The sequence below is a fragment of the Cryptococcus neoformans genome, assembly GCF_000091045.1.
Source record: "Cryptococcus neoformans var. neoformans JEC21 chromosome 8 sequence".
Classification (NCBI taxonomy): domain Eukaryota; kingdom Fungi; phylum Basidiomycota; class Tremellomycetes; order Tremellales; family Cryptococcaceae; genus Cryptococcus; species Cryptococcus deneoformans.
Genome location: NC_006693.1, coordinates 782,011 through 800,112, shown reverse-complemented (window position 1 = coordinate 800,112; position 18,102 = coordinate 782,011). Strand labels below are relative to the sequence as shown.

At 47.6% G+C, this 18,102-nt stretch overlaps 9 protein-coding genes across 9 annotated transcripts; 4 read left to right on the top strand and 5 right to left on the bottom strand.

Annotated features, from left to right (window-relative positions):
* Positions 1-102: 102 nt before the first annotated feature.
* Positions 103-2,785, bottom strand: CNH01320 (conserved hypothetical protein). Its single transcript, XM_572320.2, has 5 exons — positions 2,051-2,785; positions 1,874-1,997; positions 1,391-1,821; positions 957-1,336; positions 103-902 (listed from the first exon to the last, which is right to left on the bottom strand). The coding sequence occupies exons 1-5, from the start codon at positions 2,738-2,740 to the stop codon at positions 278-280; spliced, it is 2,250 nt and encodes a 749-aa protein (XP_572320.1). The 5' UTR covers positions 2,741-2,785; the 3' UTR covers positions 103-277.
* Positions 2,786-3,013: 228 nt separating this feature from the next.
* Positions 3,014-5,440, top strand: CNH01330 (endodeoxyribonuclease, putative). The gene is made up of 13 exons (XM_024657653.1): positions 3,014-3,566; positions 3,618-3,851; positions 3,896-3,969; positions 4,017-4,083; positions 4,135-4,189; positions 4,243-4,296; positions 4,352-4,522; positions 4,562-4,633; positions 4,682-4,746; positions 4,798-4,959; positions 5,009-5,063; positions 5,118-5,164; positions 5,209-5,440. Exons 1-13 carry the CDS (start codon positions 3,073-3,075, stop codon positions 5,387-5,389), a joined length of 1,731 nt encoding a protein of 576 aa, XP_024513330.1. The 5' UTR covers positions 3,014-3,072; the 3' UTR covers positions 5,390-5,440.
* On the bottom strand, positions 5,419-6,511 carry CNH01340 (hypothetical protein). Its single transcript, XM_572322.2, has 3 exons — positions 6,132-6,511; positions 5,749-6,081; positions 5,419-5,694 (listed from the first exon to the last, which is right to left on the bottom strand). The coding sequence occupies exons 1-3, from the start codon at positions 6,442-6,444 to the stop codon at positions 5,495-5,497; spliced, it is 846 nt and encodes a 281-aa protein (XP_572322.1). The 5' UTR covers positions 6,445-6,511; the 3' UTR covers positions 5,419-5,494.
* A 154-nt stretch (positions 6,512-6,665) lies between these two features.
* CNH01345 (hypothetical protein) lies at positions 6,666-7,903 on the top strand. Its single transcript, XM_024658698.1, has 3 exons — positions 6,666-6,854; positions 6,922-7,742; positions 7,806-7,903. The coding sequence occupies exons 2-3, from the start codon at positions 6,976-6,978 to the stop codon at positions 7,888-7,890; spliced, it is 852 nt and encodes a 283-aa protein (XP_024514613.1). The 5' UTR covers positions 6,666-6,854; positions 6,922-6,975; the 3' UTR covers positions 7,891-7,903.
* On the bottom strand, positions 7,876-11,315 carry CNH01350 (conserved hypothetical protein). The gene is made up of 11 exons (XM_024657654.1): positions 10,147-11,315; positions 9,879-10,093; positions 9,717-9,829; positions 9,575-9,664; positions 9,227-9,509; positions 9,052-9,163; positions 8,905-8,973; positions 8,746-8,845; positions 8,526-8,688; positions 8,227-8,463; positions 7,876-8,141 (listed from the first exon to the last, which is right to left on the bottom strand). Exons 1-11 carry the CDS (start codon positions 11,250-11,252, stop codon positions 8,005-8,007), a joined length of 2,625 nt encoding a protein of 874 aa, XP_024513331.1. The 5' UTR covers positions 11,253-11,315; the 3' UTR covers positions 7,876-8,004.
* Positions 11,316-11,428: 113 nt separating this feature from the next.
* On the top strand, positions 11,429-12,570 carry CNH01360 (proteasome subunit alpha type 5, putative). The gene is made up of 7 exons (XM_024657655.1): positions 11,429-11,509; positions 11,551-11,590; positions 11,641-11,656; positions 11,711-11,736; positions 11,788-12,093; positions 12,145-12,203; positions 12,257-12,570. The coding sequence occupies exons 1-7, from the start codon at positions 11,496-11,498 to the stop codon at positions 12,525-12,527; spliced, it is 732 nt and encodes a 243-aa protein (XP_024513332.1). The 5' UTR covers positions 11,429-11,495; the 3' UTR covers positions 12,528-12,570.
* On the bottom strand, positions 12,540-13,343 carry CNH01365 (hypothetical protein). The gene has a single exon (XM_024658697.1). It carries the CDS (start codon positions 13,257-13,259, stop codon positions 12,591-12,593), a length of 669 nt encoding a protein of 222 aa, XP_024514612.1. The 5' UTR covers positions 13,260-13,343; the 3' UTR covers positions 12,540-12,590.
* A 137-nt stretch (positions 13,344-13,480) lies between these two features.
* On the bottom strand, positions 13,481-16,074 carry CNH01370 (conserved hypothetical protein). The gene is made up of 14 exons (XM_572325.2): positions 15,865-16,074; positions 15,785-15,810; positions 15,613-15,726; positions 15,532-15,561; positions 15,461-15,476; positions 15,160-15,411; positions 15,089-15,108; positions 14,919-15,036; positions 14,783-14,866; positions 14,629-14,734; positions 14,124-14,572; positions 14,025-14,070; positions 13,797-13,967; positions 13,481-13,741 (listed from the first exon to the last, which is right to left on the bottom strand). The coding sequence occupies exons 1-14, from the start codon at positions 16,011-16,013 to the stop codon at positions 13,610-13,612; spliced, it is 1,713 nt and encodes a 570-aa protein (XP_572325.1). The 5' UTR covers positions 16,014-16,074; the 3' UTR covers positions 13,481-13,609.
* A 147-nt stretch (positions 16,075-16,221) lies between these two features.
* CNH01380 (conserved hypothetical protein) lies at positions 16,222-17,605 on the top strand. The gene is made up of 6 exons (XM_572326.2): positions 16,222-16,360; positions 16,420-16,584; positions 16,646-16,801; positions 16,865-16,903; positions 16,973-17,155; positions 17,276-17,605. The coding sequence occupies exons 1-6, from the start codon at positions 16,349-16,351 to the stop codon at positions 17,474-17,476; spliced, it is 756 nt and encodes a 251-aa protein (XP_572326.2). The 5' UTR covers positions 16,222-16,348; the 3' UTR covers positions 17,477-17,605.
* Positions 17,606-18,102: the final 497 nt, after the last annotated feature.

Genomic DNA, 18,102 nt, shown 5'->3' with positions numbered 1-18,102 from the left:
ATAATCACATCAGGAATAACCGGTAGAGAATTTTCGCATCGGATACTTGAGTAAGCTCGTCAGCGGTCATTTAACAGCGGTACTCCACCATCGATGGTCATGCGGGATATTGTGTATCTTACATCGCATATAGTATAGCAAAAAGTAGAAAATGACCTGGAGTATACATGCGTGTCATCAAGTTAGAAAAGTCTATCGAGAAATTAGAGGAAATAGCCCTGAATTCTTCAACAAATTCCCCGCAACCCATTACTACTACTTGTCATCATGGGCCGATCTACTCGCTGTCCTCATCCTCGTCCTGTTCCTCACGCAAAGCCTTCTCTACTTCTGACCTCTTCTGATCCCTGATCTTCCTCTGCAATCTCATCCAGTTTCCAACGGGGGTCACTTCAGGCCCTTGTCCCTCCAAAAACCTGTCGACCTCCGCCCTATCCCTAGGAGCAAAAGAGACGTTCCGACGCTTGTTCTCGATGAACGTTCGGGTAGCCTCGAGTTTCTCAACGAGGACCTTGAGGGAAGAGACAACCTTGGGGGAACCAGCAGACCCCTTCTTGATGTGTTTCTTGATGGTCAAGATAACAGGCAAAACCATTTCGGGGAAGGCAATTTGCGTTGAGACAGCGGCATGGTATTCTCCCAAAAGGAACACCAGCTCTTCACCCAAGCCTTCCTGGAAGACTCGAGTCTTGGGATAAGCCGCAGGGGCACGGATGATGTACTCAAAGTCAAGAGGCTTGATAGTACCCTTCTTGGGGTTGGCGCGTCTGAACTCGGTAGAATCGAGGATCTCGAGAAGGAAGGGGGCGAGGGGAATGTAAGTGCCGGTGCGACTGATGATACGGAGGAGAGAATGAAGGATGTGGAATCGGAGAGGGAAGTATCGCGAGGAAGGAAGGAGTCTATACTTTTCGTTAACTATCGACTCATACGCTACCGTGCTTTTGAGAACTTACCGAACAGCACCCAAAGCAATCTGAACAAGGGGATAGACCAATGGCTTCAAAGGACTTTCCAATCCCGCGTTCGCCTTCTGGTTCTCCACGCTAGCCGCACCAGCCAATACCTGACTCCAGAAATCGATACAGTGGACATATTGCCAGTTGTAAACAGTCTTGAAGGCTTGCTGGTTGTCACCTGCCTTGCCGGTGGTGCTTGACCGCACAACATTACGCAAATGCACAGCAAGCATACGGATGAAACCGAAGGCATGCTGGTAAGAAAGAGAGGGAGCGAGTTGATAAAGCTCAGAGGCAGTGTTTTTCATGAGGTTGAGAGAAGGAAGGGTATGCGGAGTGGTATTACGGAGAGGGGGAAGGAGCGATCGGTAAATGTTCTGCAAAATCATCAGTCACAAAGTCTAGAATAGCATGATTATAATGTAACTCACTCGTAAACAAAGATCCTTGACCGCATCATCTCCAGCGACGAACAATTTCCTTACCGCCAGGAACGAAGCGATCCTAACATCATCACCAGCCGAGCTCCAGAGATCCAAGAGTACCTTGAGGTATGCCCTCAAATGTTTTCTCGCACTAAGGACCCAGGGGATCAACTTTGTACTCTCGCCAACAGCCGTCAACAGCAATCCACTGGCACCTTCGTCCTTCTTAGAAGCAACGCTAGACGGAGTCGTGGGGAGTGATTTGATGAGGTGCAGCAGAGTCGAGAAGTGAGAGAGGATAAGTCGGTTGAGGGTTTGGTTGGTTTTCTTGGGGGGCTGGAGCTTGACTTTACCGCTAGGCAGAGTTTTATATGGGAAGTGGTGAGAGATGACGACAGGAGTGAATTTAAGGGCAGTAACCACGATTTTGTTGAAGACTAATACTTTATTAGGAGCCAATCATTGGCATGACAAGAACAAATTACTCACCTTGAGCACTGTCAATAATGTATTTAGTGTCCAAACCACTCCCTTGATCACCGTCGTCTTCGTTCATGTGGGCTGCTGCTCTAAAGGCGATCAAAGTTTTCCGAAGTGATCTAATGGAGTGTTGCTATGGTATGTACTGATTAGATTGTACCAAATCTCTATAGCAGATGAACTCACTCTGAGCATGCCTTCTTGCCACTGTCGAAGCATCTTCAAAGTCACCGTGATCCTCTTCCTTTCGGCTTCCTCTTCCTCCTCGTCTTCTTCAAGCAGGTCCTCATCGCTTTCCATTTCCTCATCCTCGTCATCCTCATCATCCTCATCTTGCTTTCCTTTTCCCTTGTTTGCTTTGCTTGACTGGCCAAAATCAAGCAAATCTTCGTCGTTTTCTTTAAGATACTTGAAGAATTCAGGATCGTTCTTCGCCAAATCCTTCATGGCCTTCTTCATGGCCTCTTCATCCAGAAGATCTCCTTCTCCCTCGTCTTCTTCGTCGTCTCCGTCATCTTCCTCATCCTCGTCCTCTGATCCCAGCTCTTCCAGCTCCGATTCTTCATCGTCCTCAACGTCAAGTCCACCGGCGCCAAACAGATCTTCAACAGTCTTGGCGACACCACCAGCTTTCCCTCCGGCATTAGGTTTACCAATTCTCTTGGCTTCCTTTTCATCCTCTTCGTCCTCCCCTTCGGAACCTTCACCTTCAGACTCGTCCTCCGGGTCGTGAGCGGCACCTCGCTGCTTAGCGCGTTGGGTTTTGATGTCGTCAGACTTGCGCTTGGCTTGCTGATGTTGGCGACGTTTTTGAATGGTATCCTTGAGTTTGCCCGAAGAGGCAAACTTCTTGAAGGCTTTCGTAGACTTGCCCATGATTTATACTCTTAATGTCTGTTGTTGTCGAACAGCTTGTTCAAGGTGTCCGCTTGCGAAAATTCAATTCTTGCCCACTTGCCCAAGTGGAGGCGGTTAGAGCCGCCAGACTAGCCGCCACCTTGAAAAATTCCGAAGCTCCGAAGTATTACGTAAGTAGCTTGAATGGGTGTTTGGTTCTGCGTCCTGCATACCGACGTCGAGTCTAGCCGCCTTTCGTCCCTTTATGACCTCGGCCATTTGTCTTTTTACTATTCACCTTCAAGGTTTTTTAAATTGAGCATCACTCCTCACTTTCTTTGAGTTTACGATCGGTTGTCCTTCTGGGTTGAATGCTTCGTACAATGCCTTCCTTAGCTCAAAGCTCTCCGACTCATCAGTCATTTTCAGCTCTTCCTTCTCCTTCCTACTCTGGCTCACCTGCTCACCATATGGACAAAGAAGACAAAGATATTCTACTCGTGGAAGGAAAAAACTCATGTCATAGAATAGACCTAAGTGGTTCCTCCGAAGACAGTGGTCGAGATACCATCCAGGTAGATGACGATTCTGGTGATGAGGATGACCTCGTCTGGGCTTTAATAGCAGACGACCTTAATAGCGATGCTTCGACCCATGATATCGAAGACCGCAATGAAGAAGCGCAAGAAGCTCTATTTGAGCAATTGATACGTCGAACAGAAGCAATGCGTAATCCGGCAACACAAACAGCATCATTACAAACGCAATTTGAAGTCAGCGACGATGACGAGAACGACTTTGTGATAGATGAGCCGTATTCTGAGAGTCTGATAGAGGACGGAATCCAGGTTTCTGATGAGGGAAGGTGTGTTAGATCCCAAACGTTTCAAAAACAAGACTTAAGTTCGCCTTATAGGGAAAATGCTCTAAAGTTTCTCCAGTCCATAGTATTGTCTTTCCTCGAACAAATTTCAACCTCGTTGGGAACAATTTTCTCGCATGAAACCTCAAAGGTTCACAAAAAAGAGTTAAAAGGGCTCAAAAGACGAAAAATTTACGCCGCCGAGGCCGAGCAAAAAAAAGAGACAGACCAGTGTTTAGAGACGGGGAAAATTGGAGTGACAATATCGCTAAAGAACAGGAAATCTGGGTAAGATTCATTGTGTGCTATATCCATAAACTCATTGGCAATAGCTCCTATCAAGCGATCATGTTGCCTGATAGCCCTTTGCAAAGTCCTGACAGACAGAGCTCCATAATGAGAATGAGTAACTGTGATGCCTTACAATCAACGCTTCACGGTTGACATATGTAGCCTGCATTATGCGTGTTGCTTCAACTTTGTATGAGGCAATATTGGATAGAAATGTCATTACGCTGAGGTGAGTGTATCATTAAGAGCAAAATTCCCAGTGTATCCAACTCCTCGCCAGAGATGTGTATTATCGGGACAAGCAACTGTTTGAGCGGCAGCCGGTCGTAGACAAGGTTTGTTGCTGGTGATCACCTGCCTTGAGTATTTGCTCATTCGTAACTTGTAGATAGTTGATGATCTGGTAGCGACGGCGGGGCTGAGAAGGAGGGACTTCTATGTCGTTCGTTTTTGCCGTCACAATATTGACTTCCAATTGCCCTTACAAGCATGATTAGTGCGCTTCGGCAAAGGGTCTTATCGCCTCATCTTCGCTCGTCATTCGTTATCGTACAGGAGACGAAATAATCCTCTCGGCAACCCGGGCTAACCTTGTCGACCCTGCAGAGAAGATTGACGTTATTGAGGCACCAAACGGGCTTGACTGGGTACTTATCGTTGAAAAAGATGTAAGCGTTCTACTAAGCCATACGAGCTAATGAAGTCAGGCAATTTTTCAGAGTCTTTGTGGTGCTGGTATTCTTCAAGATGAAAGGATTGGCCATGGTGTTCTCATTACTGTAAGTTTATGCCGCATGTTTAATGTTTGCCTACTGACCCGTTAATAGGGCAAAGGCTTTCCGGACCTTGCTACACGCCAGATATTGCGCCTAATTGCTGACACATTTCCATGGCAAGTGCTTTGCACTGATGACTGAGCCGCTAAAACTGATGTGCGGTATAGTGTAAAGATGTACGCTTTGGTGGACGCGGACCCACATGGACTCAAAATACTCTCAACTTACATGTATGGATCCAAAGCGAACGCATACTCGACTGATTACGGAGATCTACCCCTGGGGGATAGAGTGCAATGGCTGGGACTGAGGGCTTCCCACTGGAGCGAGTATGTAAGGTCTTTCGCGAAGACGTGGCGATCAATTTACATGATAAAGTCTCCACATCAGTTACGACCATCTCATACCTCTAGAGCAATCGGATATTCAAATGGTATATACTAAATGTGTAAAAGAAACTCAACAACTGACAAACCCATCACAACAGGCTATGAGCATGCTCAGAGATCACCAGACACTGCCTGTTGAGTGGAAGTAAGTCGGTGTATGCTTCTTGACAATACTGACTTCAACACCAGGCGGGAGCTGAGCCACATGCTGCATCTTCATCGCAAAGCTGAAATTGAGATTATAATTGCTTCATCTTGGTCGAGCGACCATGTTGGCAGTAATGGTAGCGGTGATAGAGAGGGAGATAGGCAGCCTCTTCCTGACGTCGAAAGGTTGATCAATTACATCGTCAAGAACATGGGATTTTGATGAAATCACATCTATGGCTAGCGATAGTGAAAGTCACAAAGTGCGCCGTCATGTTTGTACACATCTATGCATTGTACACATCAAAATACACATTAGGCTGACGAATTACTTGCTGCTTCCCTTTCTGACCATCTCCAAGAAGCTTTCCTTGGTCAACACATCCTCCTTTCCACCTCGGCCTAGGATGTTGTCCTTCTCCTTCTTCTTGGCCGCTTCGGGCTTGAGTCTGGCCTTTTCGGATAGAGTAGTCTGAGCAGCTTCGGCGTTCTTGGAAGCCACGAGGATAGCGTTGAAAAGCTTAACCACTGTGAAGACTGGTTAGCATATCACCATGGCTGAAGATCAATCATAGTACTTACCGCCTTTCTGAGCGGTCTTCCTCAAATTTCTCTCAAATTCTTGCCCACCAACGACGCCATCACCACTCCAACCTTCCAAGACATTCTGCACTCTTGCCCTGTCCTCCTTCTCTTCCTTTTCGGCCTTGAGTTGTCTTTTTGCTTTGGCTTCTAAAGATACAGAAGCCTTAGTTGGTAGCTTGTGTGCTGAGAGTGCGAGAATGGGGGCAGCAGCAGCTTTTTTGGTGGAATCAGCAGTCTTGGCTTTTTTGTTCGATTTGGTGAGCGGGTCAGCCAAAAGAGATGTAAGAGTGGCGCCAAAATCGGCGGCAGTTGTGGGTGCCTTCTTTCGTTCTAACCGAGAATTAGTTAAGATTCACTTCATAAATGATCATAACGCTCACTTGTTGACTTCTTGGGCTTGCCCTCCTTGGCCTTCTCAATCTCCTCATCGGTGTTCATCTCCTCATCTTCGTCCACTTCAACCTCGGACGCACTCTCATCCTCGAATCCACTCGCATTCCCTTCACTTTCACTCTCAAGATCAGGGCCGCGTAAACGCTGAGGCTTTTCGGCGATCGAAACACTTTGTTTGGCCTTGGCCTTGGACTTCTCTGGGACAGCTGCTGCGACAGACAGTTTTGAGGGTCCAGCGGGGGGAGTGTCGAAAGACTTTGTGGGCTTTTTAAGTGCCGACTTGAGAGAGGGTACAGACATATCGTTTGAATGAACTATGTTAGAAAATCTGGTAGATAAAATAACTGAGCAAGGTGACAAAATGCGTTTAGTCCTTGTTACAGTGCGGCGGGCGACTTGAAGCTGCTGCAGCAAAATCTCAACAAGCGGACAATACCGTCAGGAACGAGGTGGAGGCAAGTCAAGTGTTCCACCACCAGTCTACTGACTGCATATAAAGTACGTAAAAAGAAACCTACATACGTACGTAGGGCCACCTGGTTGCTCTTTCTGGCCCTCATCTTGCTGGATGATTGCCTTCATTCGGCACACTACAAGCACCTCATTCGGTTCTTTGAACTGGTGCGAGGATGCTTGTAGCTTGAGATGCCCAGGGATAGGTTACCGCGGCTAACAAGAGACTTTGTGGAGTGGGTGCAAGATTTCGAAAAGTAAGTGCTTCATGATTTTCTCATTCGTTGTATAATATTCATACTGCAGCTGACCATCATCAATAAGGCTTTACTACCGTGATAATCCAGCTGTCTCCATGTCTGTGTCCTTCAGGTACATATGCTCTTGCATACGTTGTCGATGTCGACCGATGGATTTTCGCCATTCGACGGCGTTTCATCCACCACATGGCCAATCATTTTATTCAACCTCAATCTCCCCCCTGAAATGAGAGTCCATGTGGAAGAAGTGTTGTGTGCGGGTCTTCTGCCAGGAGACCTCCAGGACCTTTTATTCACCTCTTTCCCCATCCCATATACATCCCGAAAAAATCGACTACGACCCATTCTCTTTCCTCTTCGGTCGCATGATTCTTTCATCTCGCAGAGCAGATTGATCGTAACCGCTCCCTCCCGAGTATGGTATAAAGGTGCGTCGATATTCTATAAGCTTCCAGCTATAGAATCCACCTTATCCTTTCCTACCGACTTCATGCACCTCATCTTCGAGAACGTTTTGCAGACTCTGGTCAGTCTCTTTGGCGGTGATGTCAAAGGGATGGAGCAGGACGTTTTTGTCATTCCGAAGAAGAAGTGGGAAGACCTTGGGAGGGCCACCGCGGCATGCGGTGCTTCTATTCCCTCCTGTTTTGGTTCTCGACCGCCCAACTTCGTCGAGAATAGGCAACGTTGCACGGCAGACAGCTGGTCATTCTGGTTGCTCTATCATGCCTCCAACCTGTTGGATGGTTGTCTTCCTTCGGCACATTACAGGCACTTTGCTCGGTTCTCTGAACTGGTAGGAGAATGCTTGCAGTTTGAGATGCCCAAGGAAAGGCTACCGGGGCTAAGAAGAGACTTTGCGGAGTGGGTGCAAGATTTCGAAAAGTGAGTGCTTCATGATTTTCTCATCATATGATATTTATGCTGCAGCTGACCATTATCAACAAGGCTCTACTATCGCAACACTCAAATGGGGGAGATTAAGCTATTAGCGTCAAGATTCAATGTACATGATATGCATGCCAAACAATGATAATGAACATAGCGTGAATACCTAGAAGAAAAAATGCTAAAATCACGTTACGTATAGTAGATCTACAACAGTATGACTCTTTTTTAATCTAGAGCGACTTAATTTTTTATAAGATCATCTTCTACCTCCACCTCTTCTTGCCGCTCTCGCCGGCAAAGGTGCGATAATTCTTGCAGCTGGATCAGCTGCAGCTCTTGCTGGTATAACCGGGACTGCCGGCCTGAACTCGGGGCCTGCGGGTGGTACTATAGCTGCTAGAGGCAATGGTGTGATAAAGGCACGATACGGGTTAGACAAGCGAAAAAAAAGTCAACAGGGAATGGAACATTGACTTACGCGCACCAGGACGAGCACGAGCCAAGGCAGCGTTGATCATCCGAGCGATGTTTTCCTCGTGTTGTCTGATATGTCCATTATAATTGTTCAAAGCAACGTTAGCATGCTGCTGAGCGGCCGGAATTTGGTTGGCTCGGTCTGCCCGCTCCTGACGCAACTGTCTCAGTCTTGCGTCAAGCTGCAGTATAGGTTGGATATCGACATCATTAGGCAAGAGCGCAGCTAAACGATTCGCTTCTGATGATAGCTGGTCAGCAATGTGCGAGGCGTTTATAGCAAAGGCAAAGGCAAAGGCTTACCGGGTATATTGGCCGGTATTGCTAAGTGACGGTTCCCGATGGCAGAATGGCCGGGGCGAGCTTCAGGCATGTCAACATTGAGTTCTTCTGCATTGACTTGATCGCCTTCGGCTGCTGCTGCAGCCATTACTTCTGCCGCCGCTGCGTCTCTCGCTGCTCTGATCTGTGTGAAAGAAATTAAATTGAATACTAAACGATTAGGGGAAAAGAATATACTCACAGCTTCCTCATCCGGGTTGGCATCAGAATCCCACAGACGACATTTTCCTTTGTCCGGAGCCGCATTATAATTGGGACGTTGACGATCAAAATGTTCATAGCTTGATGATGAACGTCAGTTACATATGCTTGAACCGATTTTGAATTGCGTTTCACTCACCCTTTAATGATTTTACGACAGATGTAACATGACATGGTCCTGCAAGTCGTGCAAACAATTTTGTTACATCTGTTGGTCAAGGTTAGCTCTATGCTTTTTTTTCTTTTTCCTTTTTTTTTCTTCAATCAAAAGAAACATTCGACTTACCCTGAATCTTTGATGAATGGTTTTGTACACTTGGGGCAATTTCGGATAAGAGCTGTAGACATGGCATCCTCTACTGCATGTCGGCGGTCAAGATTTCGTTCCTTGTCCATCTCTAACGCTTCAGTCAGTCACCGCAATCCTCCCAACAATTTAAGATAGATGAGGTCGGATTCACCTTCACAAGTTTTGGGGATATGTTCCTTTCTCCTGCATTTCCTACATGTGACTTGCCCGCAAATCTCGTTCATACACCTAAACAGCTTCTCATCCGGATTCTCAATAATGGCAGAATAAGGGCAACTGGGACAGCTTTCGAGACCCTCGATTGCGGCAAGTTCTAATTCTTTAGCTTGTTTGAGGCGGTGGTACAAGCTGAAAGTTTTATCGGAAAGAGCACGGCCAAGTTCAGATTCGGGGAAAGGAGCTTCACAGCCGGAAAGATCCATGCAGGTGATGGTCTGCGTAGCATGAGACGTTAGCCCTGGACCAGTGGAATGGAATGGATAGGGTAGATGTATCTTACGATTTGTTGCTCGCCGAGTTTCGTCTCCGCATTCCTCATGGTGCACTCTTTGCAGAAGAGATGACCTTCTGCGCATTGGAACATGTTTTCCTAAAGTCAGATTAGACGTGTGATGCGTGGTGCGGCTTACTTTGATACGCACCAAGATCTCATCGCCGAAACAACATCCGCACTCTATCCCATGCCCATTGGCGACAGCCTCATCAATGATCTTTTGCTTTCTGTCTGCTTCCTCCTTTTCTGCGTTTTCCTTGGCTATAGACGTCGTCAGACGGTCCCTTTGATCCTGGAAGGAAATGCTCACCGAGTCTTTCCTCCAGCCATGCCAGTTCTCTCTCAAATTCCATTTCTCCTCCATCACCCGCGAGACGGACACCCGACATTAGGGAAATTCCTTTTGATTTTCGAGGTTTTTGAAGCTCAATATAGGGTTTAGGGTTTGATTGGCTGTCTGCAAGTAGGCGATAATACGCTGGAGTGAAAAGACTCCCACAAGTTTTGACAAATGTCGAACGGATACTTTTTCTGCACGGTCAAAGTCGGTCCCTGCAAACGTGGATCTAATGACTTACTATGTAGTGGGTATTAGAGAAAATTCGGCTTCAAGGTATTGGGTAGCCAAAGCATAGTACTGCGGTCCGCTCCGTTGAGCATGCCTATATGTATTCAACTTGTAGCCATCGTCCGGTTTTTCTTCCTTTTTTTTCTCTTTTGCCTTTTCAATCATTTTCGGATATCCTCCCTTTAGCTCTAGCGCACGATCAACGATGGCCTCTGCAAGCCTGTCGGTATGGCCTGAAGCGTGGTATTTGGCAATCTCCGCTGAAGCCCATTCCGGCTCGAGGTCTGGGAGGATTTCGAGCACATTGCGAAGGATGACATCGGAATGTGCTGGGTCTAATGGTGGTAACACAACCGGAGCAGCAGGAAATGAAGTGGGGGCAGGAGTATGATTCGGTGGAGCGAGCAATTCTTCTTCGTCGTCTAAATACTCTACGGGAGGTAGCCCATGAGGCGCAGGGGAACTAGCCGGTGCAGCATACTGGCTGGGGCCGGAAAACGACCTAGGGGTGTGTGCGGACGGTACAGTCTCAGATAGCACTGGAGCACGGGAACCAGCCCGTTTAGCCCGTTTGTCGCGGGGAGTTTTAGCAGGGCTCTCGTGGACCTTTCCGTCGTGGCTCTTCGTTCTGCGAATTGAAGGTGGGCTCAAAACTGTTGTTGATGCATACAACCGGGATGGACCAGCGACAGGTTGTTCAGGTTGGTCAGCTAAACGCCTTTTAGGCGGACCAGCGACGGGCTGTGCAGGTCGTTCAGCTGAAAAAACTTCCGATGGACCAGCAGTTGAAGGAGATCCGTGCACTCTGTGCGCCTGAGCGTGCGAAGAGACGTTGCGATGCGGCGGCGGTGCTTGTCTCGCAGACGGACGAGGGATCGTTGGATGGGCGTCTTCCCGTCTCACTCTCTTCGCTGGCCGACGGGCATCTTGTTCGCTGTCCGAGTCGTCTATGATTATAGGAGCATCCTTTCTCCCGCGTACAACCGGTGGGTGTTCGAGTGCTTGGATTGAAGCGTCCGAGCCCGAGTCGTTGCTGTTGTCGGGATTCCTTTGCTTGTGTTTGGTGGTGCCGGCTGTATGCAGGATGTCAGAATGCGAGACAGTCGGCGGCCGCATCTGTATGGCGGGAGTACGGGGAGAGGGAGAATTATAGGGTGAGATGGAAGTGACTGATGCGGCGGCCGGCGCCAAACAAAGAACATGAATGATGATGATCAACAAATAAATAGACCGATCCGGACACCTGCATTTTACGTAAGATTTCTTTCTGGGTCAACGCGACAGCGTCTGTCATGTCCAACGAAGCCTCTTTATGCAACAGACTCTATATACGCTCACTTTTCTCTATCACAGCCCAAGATGTTTATGACAAGGTAAGCACACACGCTGACCAGACACAGCTAACGGCTCCCAGATCAGAGTACGACCGGGGTGTCAACACCTTCTCCCCAGAAGTGAGTTCGTCCACAGTTCGTCATCTTTCCGTCACTGACGCTTCATGCAGGGTCGATTATTCCAAGGTGCGCTATAAACGGCGTGGGACAACTAGCAGAGAATGCTGACTCAACTATTAGTCGAGTATGCTATGGAAGCGATCAAGGTAAATATGCCTCGAGTCTTTCCAACATTCATTTCTAATCCATAATCTTAGCTTGGTTCCACAACAGTTGGTATCACCACTCCCCACGGCACCGTGCTCGCCGTTGAGAAACGTGTCCCCTCTCCCCTCCTCGAATCCTCCTCCATCGAAAAAATCATGGAAATCGACTCTCACATCGGTTGTGCCATGTCAGGTCTCACAGCCGACGCCCGAACAATGGTTGAGCACGCTCGAGTCACAAGCCAGATGCACGCGTTCACCTACGACGAGCCCATTGGTGTGGAGAGCTGTACCCAGGCGGTTTGCGATTTGGCGCTGAGGTTTGGTGAAAGTGTGGAGGACGATGATGCGTTGATGGTAAGCACTATTCTTTCCATATTCTGAACCAGACTTTTTAACTTTCCATAGTCTCGACCGTTTGGTGTTGCGCTTCTTATTGCCGGTATAGATGAGAAGGGTCCTCAACTGTTGGTCTGCCCCAAATATCCCTGCTGGCAGCATACTGACCCCCTTCCCTTAGCTACCACACCGACCCCTCCGGTACATTTGTCCGCTATGAAGCCAAGGCTATCGGCTCCGGTTCCGAAGCCGCCCAACAAGGTCTCCAAGATGCTTATCACAAGCAAATGACCCTCGCCGAAGCGCAATCTTTGGCGTTGAAGGTGCTCAAGCAGGTCATGGAGGAGAAGCTCGACGAGAGCAATGTTCAACTTGCGCAAGTCACAAAGGAAAAGGGATTCGAGATTCTGGGAGAGCAAGCATTGAAGGGCGTCATTGAGACTCTTGCCTAGAAGAAGTAAATGTAGAATATGCATGACTATAACGATAATATGCCTCCTTATCCCTCTTGATCCTCACTCTGGCTTGAACAACTTTAGACTTTTCCATTCCCATTTGGCTGCTCTTTCCCATACACCTCCCATACCCTTCTTCATCACCTCTTCTGTCATTTCTGCTGCTCCCGGATCTCTCAGCTCGACCATGACACCAATCTCTCCCTTGTTCCCTTCTCCATCCACTTTAAATTCAACTCTTTTCCATTCTAACCACACTCCGGTCCATCCTCCTGACCCTTTCCGGCTCGGTTCCCCGAGACAACTGACCAATTGCCTACCTGTCGTGGTAGGCGTAAACGTAATGAAAGGCGGTCTCGCTATGCTTTCCGGCGGTTCTGTCGATTTGAATTTAGGATCCCGAGGGGGAAGCGTCAGGGTGGTAGATGTAAAATGGATAGTCACCTCTGGTGGAGGCGCGTACACAGTCACCGTCCTCCCTGGTTTGAGGGCCGGTGGGTTGGGATCGCAATTGAAGATATCCACCGAATCTAACCCCTTTTCTGGTAAGAAACATAGACTCAAGCCTAGGTCATAGTAGTTGTGATAGATCGCGTCCGGGTAGGATTTGATATCCGGCGTGGACGGTGTGGAGGAAGTGGCAAGGTAGGAGATGAATTTTGGTATTTGCGGAGCGGATGGGGGCAAGTTGAACAGAGGTGTAAGAGAGGGTGGGTCAAGGGTTGGCATGTGGGCGGAATTTTGTAAGCACAGAAGGTTTGGTGCGCTCGGTAAAAGGAATGAAGAGTGAAAGTAGTAATGATGAGGTATATGGATTAAAACGAACAGAATAAAAAAAACTCAAAAGCGGACGACGGTCGTCATGACAGCCGACGCGAACATGCTACAAAAGGACAAACGCGTCAAGCCAAAATTCAACCATCGTTTTACTACAGGAGGCGAGCCGTTACAGGTATCATCACGGATAATATGCAGGGTATACACTATACTTGAGTATAAAAGGCTATCTAACGACAAGAAGACAAATGATCATTGACGGTACTCTTGACCACAGTAACATGATTTTCACTCGACAACTATCAATCAAGCCTCGATGGCGAGTACCCATCTTTCGGATCTTTCACCAGGCACTTTTGCAGCAGATAAACAAACAGAGCAACAGTTCCTACCAGGACTGTAAGGAACAAGAAAGGGTGTTCGACAGCACTTTCCTGTTTAACCGTCAGTCCCATCGTTTATGCTGGAAAATTGACCAGCGAAGCTCACCCCGACACTGATCAACGTCTCTGACGCGCTCCTGGAACCCCATTCAAGAGTCGATTCAATCCTTTTTGGTCGGAGGAAATGCTGGTAAAATCCTTCGAGCACCGAAAAGATACTAGATCCCTCAAACTCAATCTTGGTGCCTTCGATAGTTGTGTCATAGTATTCCTCAAGCTTCGTTAAAAAGGTCAGTAGTTGCTGCCTTCATTAAACGGATAGGCTAAGACACACAGGAGTATCAATTACGACGACGCCGGGAAGGTCTCTCTTCTTGATCCTGTTCCGAACTTTGTCAGTTGCACCCTCGAAAGACTATTTGCACGAACATACCCATAGAACCTCTTCAACCAATTGGCCCATCTACTGGTCTCCCCCTCAACCCATACAAACCACACAGGCTGCTCAAACCTCCTTCCGCCCCTCTTCCAAGCCCTTGCAACATCAGCAAACTTATCCCTTTCCTTCTTCCCTTCTTCCCCTTTGTGAACACCGGCAAGCACCACAATCGCCCGAGTATCGCTCCGCATCAAACTTTGAAAGTTTGAGGCGTCCAACCGGACGAGGGTAGGGAATCGATGGAGGTTGATGAATTTGCGCAGGTCGTTGGGGGAGGCTGGAAGACCCATAGTACCGACTGGTCGAGTTGAGTATGATGAAAACGCAAAGAGGGTAGATGTAGGTGGATTGACGACATGGAGTCGCTGGTATAAGGCAACGTCGGCGGAAGTGTAGGCGGGAACGGTACCAAGTAAAGGCTCAAAAGCTTTCTTTACAGAGTCCTGAGGGAAATGCGCTAAGTTGACAAACTCACGTCTATTAGACTAAATCAACTCACGACTTCGGCTACGGTTGTGTCAAAAGTCTGAAGATATAAAAAAAATGCCTCATTGGCGCTGACAATCTTATCGAAATCGCCTGCCTTGATACTCGTCAAGCTGGCCCTAGAGAGACTCAGATATGCTAGTATATATTTATGACATTCTACTTACGGCTTCTCAGCCCTTTGAGAAAATTCCTTGAGCTTCGCGAGTGATCTAGCTCCAGAGTATTCCGCGGACGTGCCATGATGCAGCCTACACAGCTATATTCAGCCGTCGTTCACGAAAATATCGATATTCAACTCACAGTCGGATAGTAGGGTAAGCCTTGATGCCAGAATTGACACATAAAGCACGATGATCATCGCAATTTACGGCCGCGACGTTTAATTGTCCTTGTAGCTCCAGCGCCAATTGCTCGTATGCTAAACAACAGTCAGGAAAAGCTTTCGTGCTTTATGATGTCGTCAAGCTTACTCGGTCTCAAAGCTTTACAACTGGTGGCGATGGATCAGTAACCTGTAGATAAAAAATCAAAGCAAACTTACTGCCCACACCACGGAGCAAAATACTCTACGAGGACAGGTCCTTCTGCCTTCAACGCTTCTAAACCTCGTTCATCCACCTCTTGTACTTTGCCCTCTGAATTGGCTGGGCCGATGACCAAGGCTTCCTGCGACTGAACGGCGGGGTCCAGGATTGTTTCGGCATATGTATGCGCGTGCTCGTCAATGTATTTCGAAAGCTCCTCGTAAGAACGATCGCCCGTGTAATGCGGAGAAGGCTTGCCGTCGGTGTACCTGTAGTAATGGATCAGAGATGATTCCCGGCAAAACACACATCTCTTACATTATAATCTGCGGGTCTACGATTCCACTGCCTTCAGTTTACAAGGACATACTACAACACGAAGAACTTACAGAACTTGATACCATTACTGTTGCACAGATCTGATAACATACATAAGGCAAGGCGTACGGAGAAGGCATGTATTTACTTACCGCCCTGAGCAAGACAGTTGATTTGGGCCATATGAAAGCCCGTTAGACGCTCCAGATGCCGTTTATCCCTAGCTAACTGTGTCCAAGTTGGGGCGAATGCTCTACAATGTGCGCCTGGATTACGCAGTATCAGTGAAAAGGTTGTCGTCGCAACGGCTGATCATCAACTGACATTTGGGGGAAAAGTGCTCAACCAGCCTATATATATCATTAGCCGGCTGCCTTAGAGAATCTAACTGCACGTTTACTTACCATACTCCTTGAGAGACACTGCTCTTGAAATTGTCCTCTGTGAGCTCCCGGAGTTGAAAGTCATCATCTAGGTCTGTGATTGTCGCTGTAGCTGTTGTAAGGAGAGCTGAGAGGGAGAAAGTTACGGAGAGCAGGCGTGGTAAGCGCATTGGGGTACGGGATGGATGCCGGGTGGGAAATGAGGTGAAGTGATTAAATTATGTATGAGTAGATGAATGCTGCTATATATTCACCATGTGCCGAAAACAGACATCCGGAGTAGCGCGTTGATCCCAGCGGACGCCGCCGTCAGCAAATGTCGTCAGGTGCATTTGGTTCCGCAGCTCCCCCTTTAGTTGTTGCCGGCCACGATGACGGCTATCCTTCCGACATCTTATCGTGCATCCATCCATCTCTCACTTTTATCCGTTCTCGACCCATAGCACCTGATCTGTCATTGTTTATCCTGTCCAAGAGCATTTCTATCTTGCACTCAGCATCCACCATGAACATCCTTGTGAGTCCGAGACTCCAGAGTCAATCCACAATGCGTTTACATGCTGATAACCCCGCCAGGACACCTTATTTGGTCGGTCTATGACTCCAGCAGAACGGCTGAGACAACATCAAAGGTCCCTTCAGAAAGCGCAACGAGAGCTGGAGAGAGAAAAGGGGAAACTGGAGGCTCAGGAGAAGAAGACAATGGCGGACATTAAACGAAATGCGAAAGCTGGGAACATGGTGCGTGTGGGCGTCCCACCAAAGTCAAAGCGAAAGCTGATCAAGCGGTATGGTGATCCAGAATGCCTGCAAAATTCTTGCTAAAGACCTCGTGCGAACACGAAGGTATATCCAAAAGTTTACGCAGATGAGGGTGCAGCTGCAAGCGGTGTCATTACGTATGCAGACACTGAGGAGTAACGAGCAAATGGCTACGGCGATGAAAGGTGCTACCAGGGTAAGCAAAATTTCATATATCACTTGCAGAAGGAAAATGAGACAGGGCTAATTGCTTGTACAGGCGATGGGGCAAATGAATAGGAGTTTGAATCTGCCGCAAGTAGGTGTCAAATACTTCCTCTTTGCTTCTGCGGCATGCTAATTAATTCTGACACTTGGTACTATTTAGATCCAGAAGATCATGAACGATTTCGAACGTGAATCTTCAACTATGGATATGAAGGAAGAAATGATGTCCGATGCGGTTGATGATGCAATGGAGGATGAGGAGGAAGGTGAAGGTGAAGAAGTAGAAAGCGACAAAATTCTCAAAGAGGTGCTGGATGAAATTGGCATGAACATGAACGAATCGGTAAGTGACTTCATTATTTACCCGCTATTTCGGATTTCAGGCTCAGGGTGCTGCGCTTTGAACCGATCGACTGGACAACGCTAACATTTGTATTTTTTAATTATTTTTTACTTAAAACAGCTTATATCTGCACCCACTGCTTCTCCGCTTGTTCCGGAACCATTGCAAGCTTCTCGAGTGGCCGTTGCAGAAGGTTTACCTTCATCAGCAGCTGCTGGCGGTCCAACAAATGTTGGAAATGGGGGAGTAGGGGCTGGCTCTGGTATGAGTTCCGAAGAAGCAGACTTGCAACGACGATTGGACGCTTTGAGGAGAGATTAGACAAGTCATCAGTTATGGTTATATAAAGTCGTTCCCATGACAAAAGGAAGTGTTGTTCTGTTTCCACCGAGGGGGGGCTCTTGTCATATGTCATCGCAGTTTTATGCAATAGATCAATTGGTATATCTTATATCTCATATATCGTACATCGCCACTGAGCTTTGGAGCTCAATAAATCGCCAATAACATCATATAACGACTCGTTAACAGCTTGAAGGGATTGAGGAGCAACAACAGCCAGTCAAACAGCAACGATGATGGACCAGGGCGCTCCACCTCTTCCTTCCAGCTCCAACACGTCGCTTTCATTGTTTACGGGGAGATTGTAGGTCAAAGTTCAGAGATCGGCATCAGTCATCGATCGAATTTATGGCTTATGGGATTTATATGGTTGTTGCTGTTACTACCTTAAATAGGGCGGAAAGGCAGAGGACAAAAAGATTATTATAGTTTAATGAATCACGAGGTTACCAGACAATTGGGATATGTGAGAGCGAAGTTCGGGAAATAATTTTATCTGATATGACAAGGTTATTGATTTTGTTGACAGAGAGCATCAAGAAGAACAAGCGAGAGGCATTTTCGGCCGAATGTAATTATCAGATTGTTTTGTGGGCTTGCGCTGT

Excerpts from the sequence above, each read along its gene's own strand:
- CNH01365 (XM_024658697.1), bottom strand. The coding sequence starts at position 13,259 with ATGCCAACCCTTGACCCACCCTCTCTTACACCTCTGTTCAACTTGCCC.
- CNH01345 (XM_024658698.1), top strand. The coding sequence starts at position 6,976 with ATGCTCTTGCATACGTTGTCGATGTCGACCGATGGATTTTCGCCATTC. Across the intron at positions 7,743-7,805 it reads TGGGTGCAAGATTTCGAAAA|GCTCTACTATCGCAACACTC; the intron begins GTGAGTGCTTCA and ends ATTATCAACAAG.
- CNH01330 (XM_024657653.1), top strand. The coding sequence starts at position 3,073 with ATGCTTCGTACAATGCCTTCCTTAGCTCAAAGCTCTCCGACTCATCAG. Across the intron at positions 4,747-4,797 it reads ATTGCTGACACATTTCCATG|TGTAAAGATGTACGCTTTGG; the intron begins GCAAGTGCTTTG and ends TGTGCGGTATAG. Across the intron at positions 5,064-5,117 it reads AGCAATCGGATATTCAAATG|GCTATGAGCATGCTCAGAGA; the intron begins GTATATACTAAA and ends CCATCACAACAG.
- CNH01350 (XM_024657654.1), bottom strand. The coding sequence starts at position 11,252 with ATGCGGCCGCCGACTGTCTCGCATTCTGACATCCTGCATACAGCCGGC. Across the intron at positions 8,974-9,051 it reads CCATTCATCAAAGATTCAGG|ATGTAACAAAATTGTTTGCA; the intron begins GTAAGTCGAATG and ends CTTGACCAACAG. Across the intron at positions 8,846-8,904 it reads TGTCGTAAAATCATTAAAGG|CTATGAACATTTTGATCGTC; the intron begins GTGAGTGAAACG and ends TTCATCATCAAG.
- CNH01340 (XM_572322.2), bottom strand. The coding sequence starts at position 6,444 with ATGTCTGTACCCTCTCTCAAGTCGGCACTTAAAAAGCCCACAAAGTCT. Across the intron at positions 6,082-6,131 it reads CAAGCCCAAGAAGTCAACAA|AACGAAAGAAGGCACCCACA; the intron begins GTGAGCGTTATG and ends ATTCTCGGTTAG. Across the intron at positions 5,695-5,748 it reads GAAGACCGCTCAGAAAGGCG|TGGTTAAGCTTTTCAACGCT; the intron begins GTAAGTACTATG and ends CAGTCTTCACAG.
- CNH01360 (XM_024657655.1), top strand. Across the intron at positions 12,094-12,144 it reads AGGACGATGATGCGTTGATG|TCTCGACCGTTTGGTGTTGC; the intron begins GTAAGCACTATT and ends AACTTTCCATAG. Across the intron at positions 12,204-12,256 it reads GATGAGAAGGGTCCTCAACT|CTACCACACCGACCCCTCCG; the intron begins GTTGGTCTGCCC and ends CCCTTCCCTTAG.
- CNH01320 (XM_572320.2), bottom strand. The coding sequence starts at position 2,740 with ATGGGCAAGTCTACGAAAGCCTTCAAGAAGTTTGCCTCTTCGGGCAAA. Across the intron at positions 1,822-1,873 it reads CATTATTGACAGTGCTCAAG|TCTTCAACAAAATCGTGGTT; the intron begins GTGAGTAATTTG and ends ATAAAGTATTAG. Across the intron at positions 1,337-1,390 it reads TCAAGGATCTTTGTTTACGA|AACATTTACCGATCGCTCCT; the intron begins GTGAGTTACATT and ends ATGATTTTGCAG.
- CNH01370 (XM_572325.2), bottom strand. The coding sequence starts at position 16,013 with ATGCGCTTACCACGCCTGCTCTCCGTAACTTTCTCCCTCTCAGCTCTC. Across the intron at positions 15,727-15,784 it reads TGAGCACTTTTCCCCCAAAT|GCGCACATTGTAGAGCATTC; the intron begins GTCAGTTGATGA and ends TGCGTAATCCAG. Across the intron at positions 15,109-15,159 it reads TTTGCTCCGTGGTGTGGGCA|TTGTAAAGCTTTGAGACCGA; the intron begins GTAAGTTTGCTT and ends CATCGCCACCAG.
- CNH01380 (XM_572326.2), top strand. Across the intron at positions 16,802-16,864 it reads CGATGAAAGGTGCTACCAGG|GCGATGGGGCAAATGAATAG; the intron begins GTAAGCAAAATT and ends TTGCTTGTACAG. Across the intron at positions 17,156-17,275 it reads GCATGAACATGAACGAATCG|CTTATATCTGCACCCACTGC; the intron begins GTAAGTGACTTC and ends TACTTAAAACAG.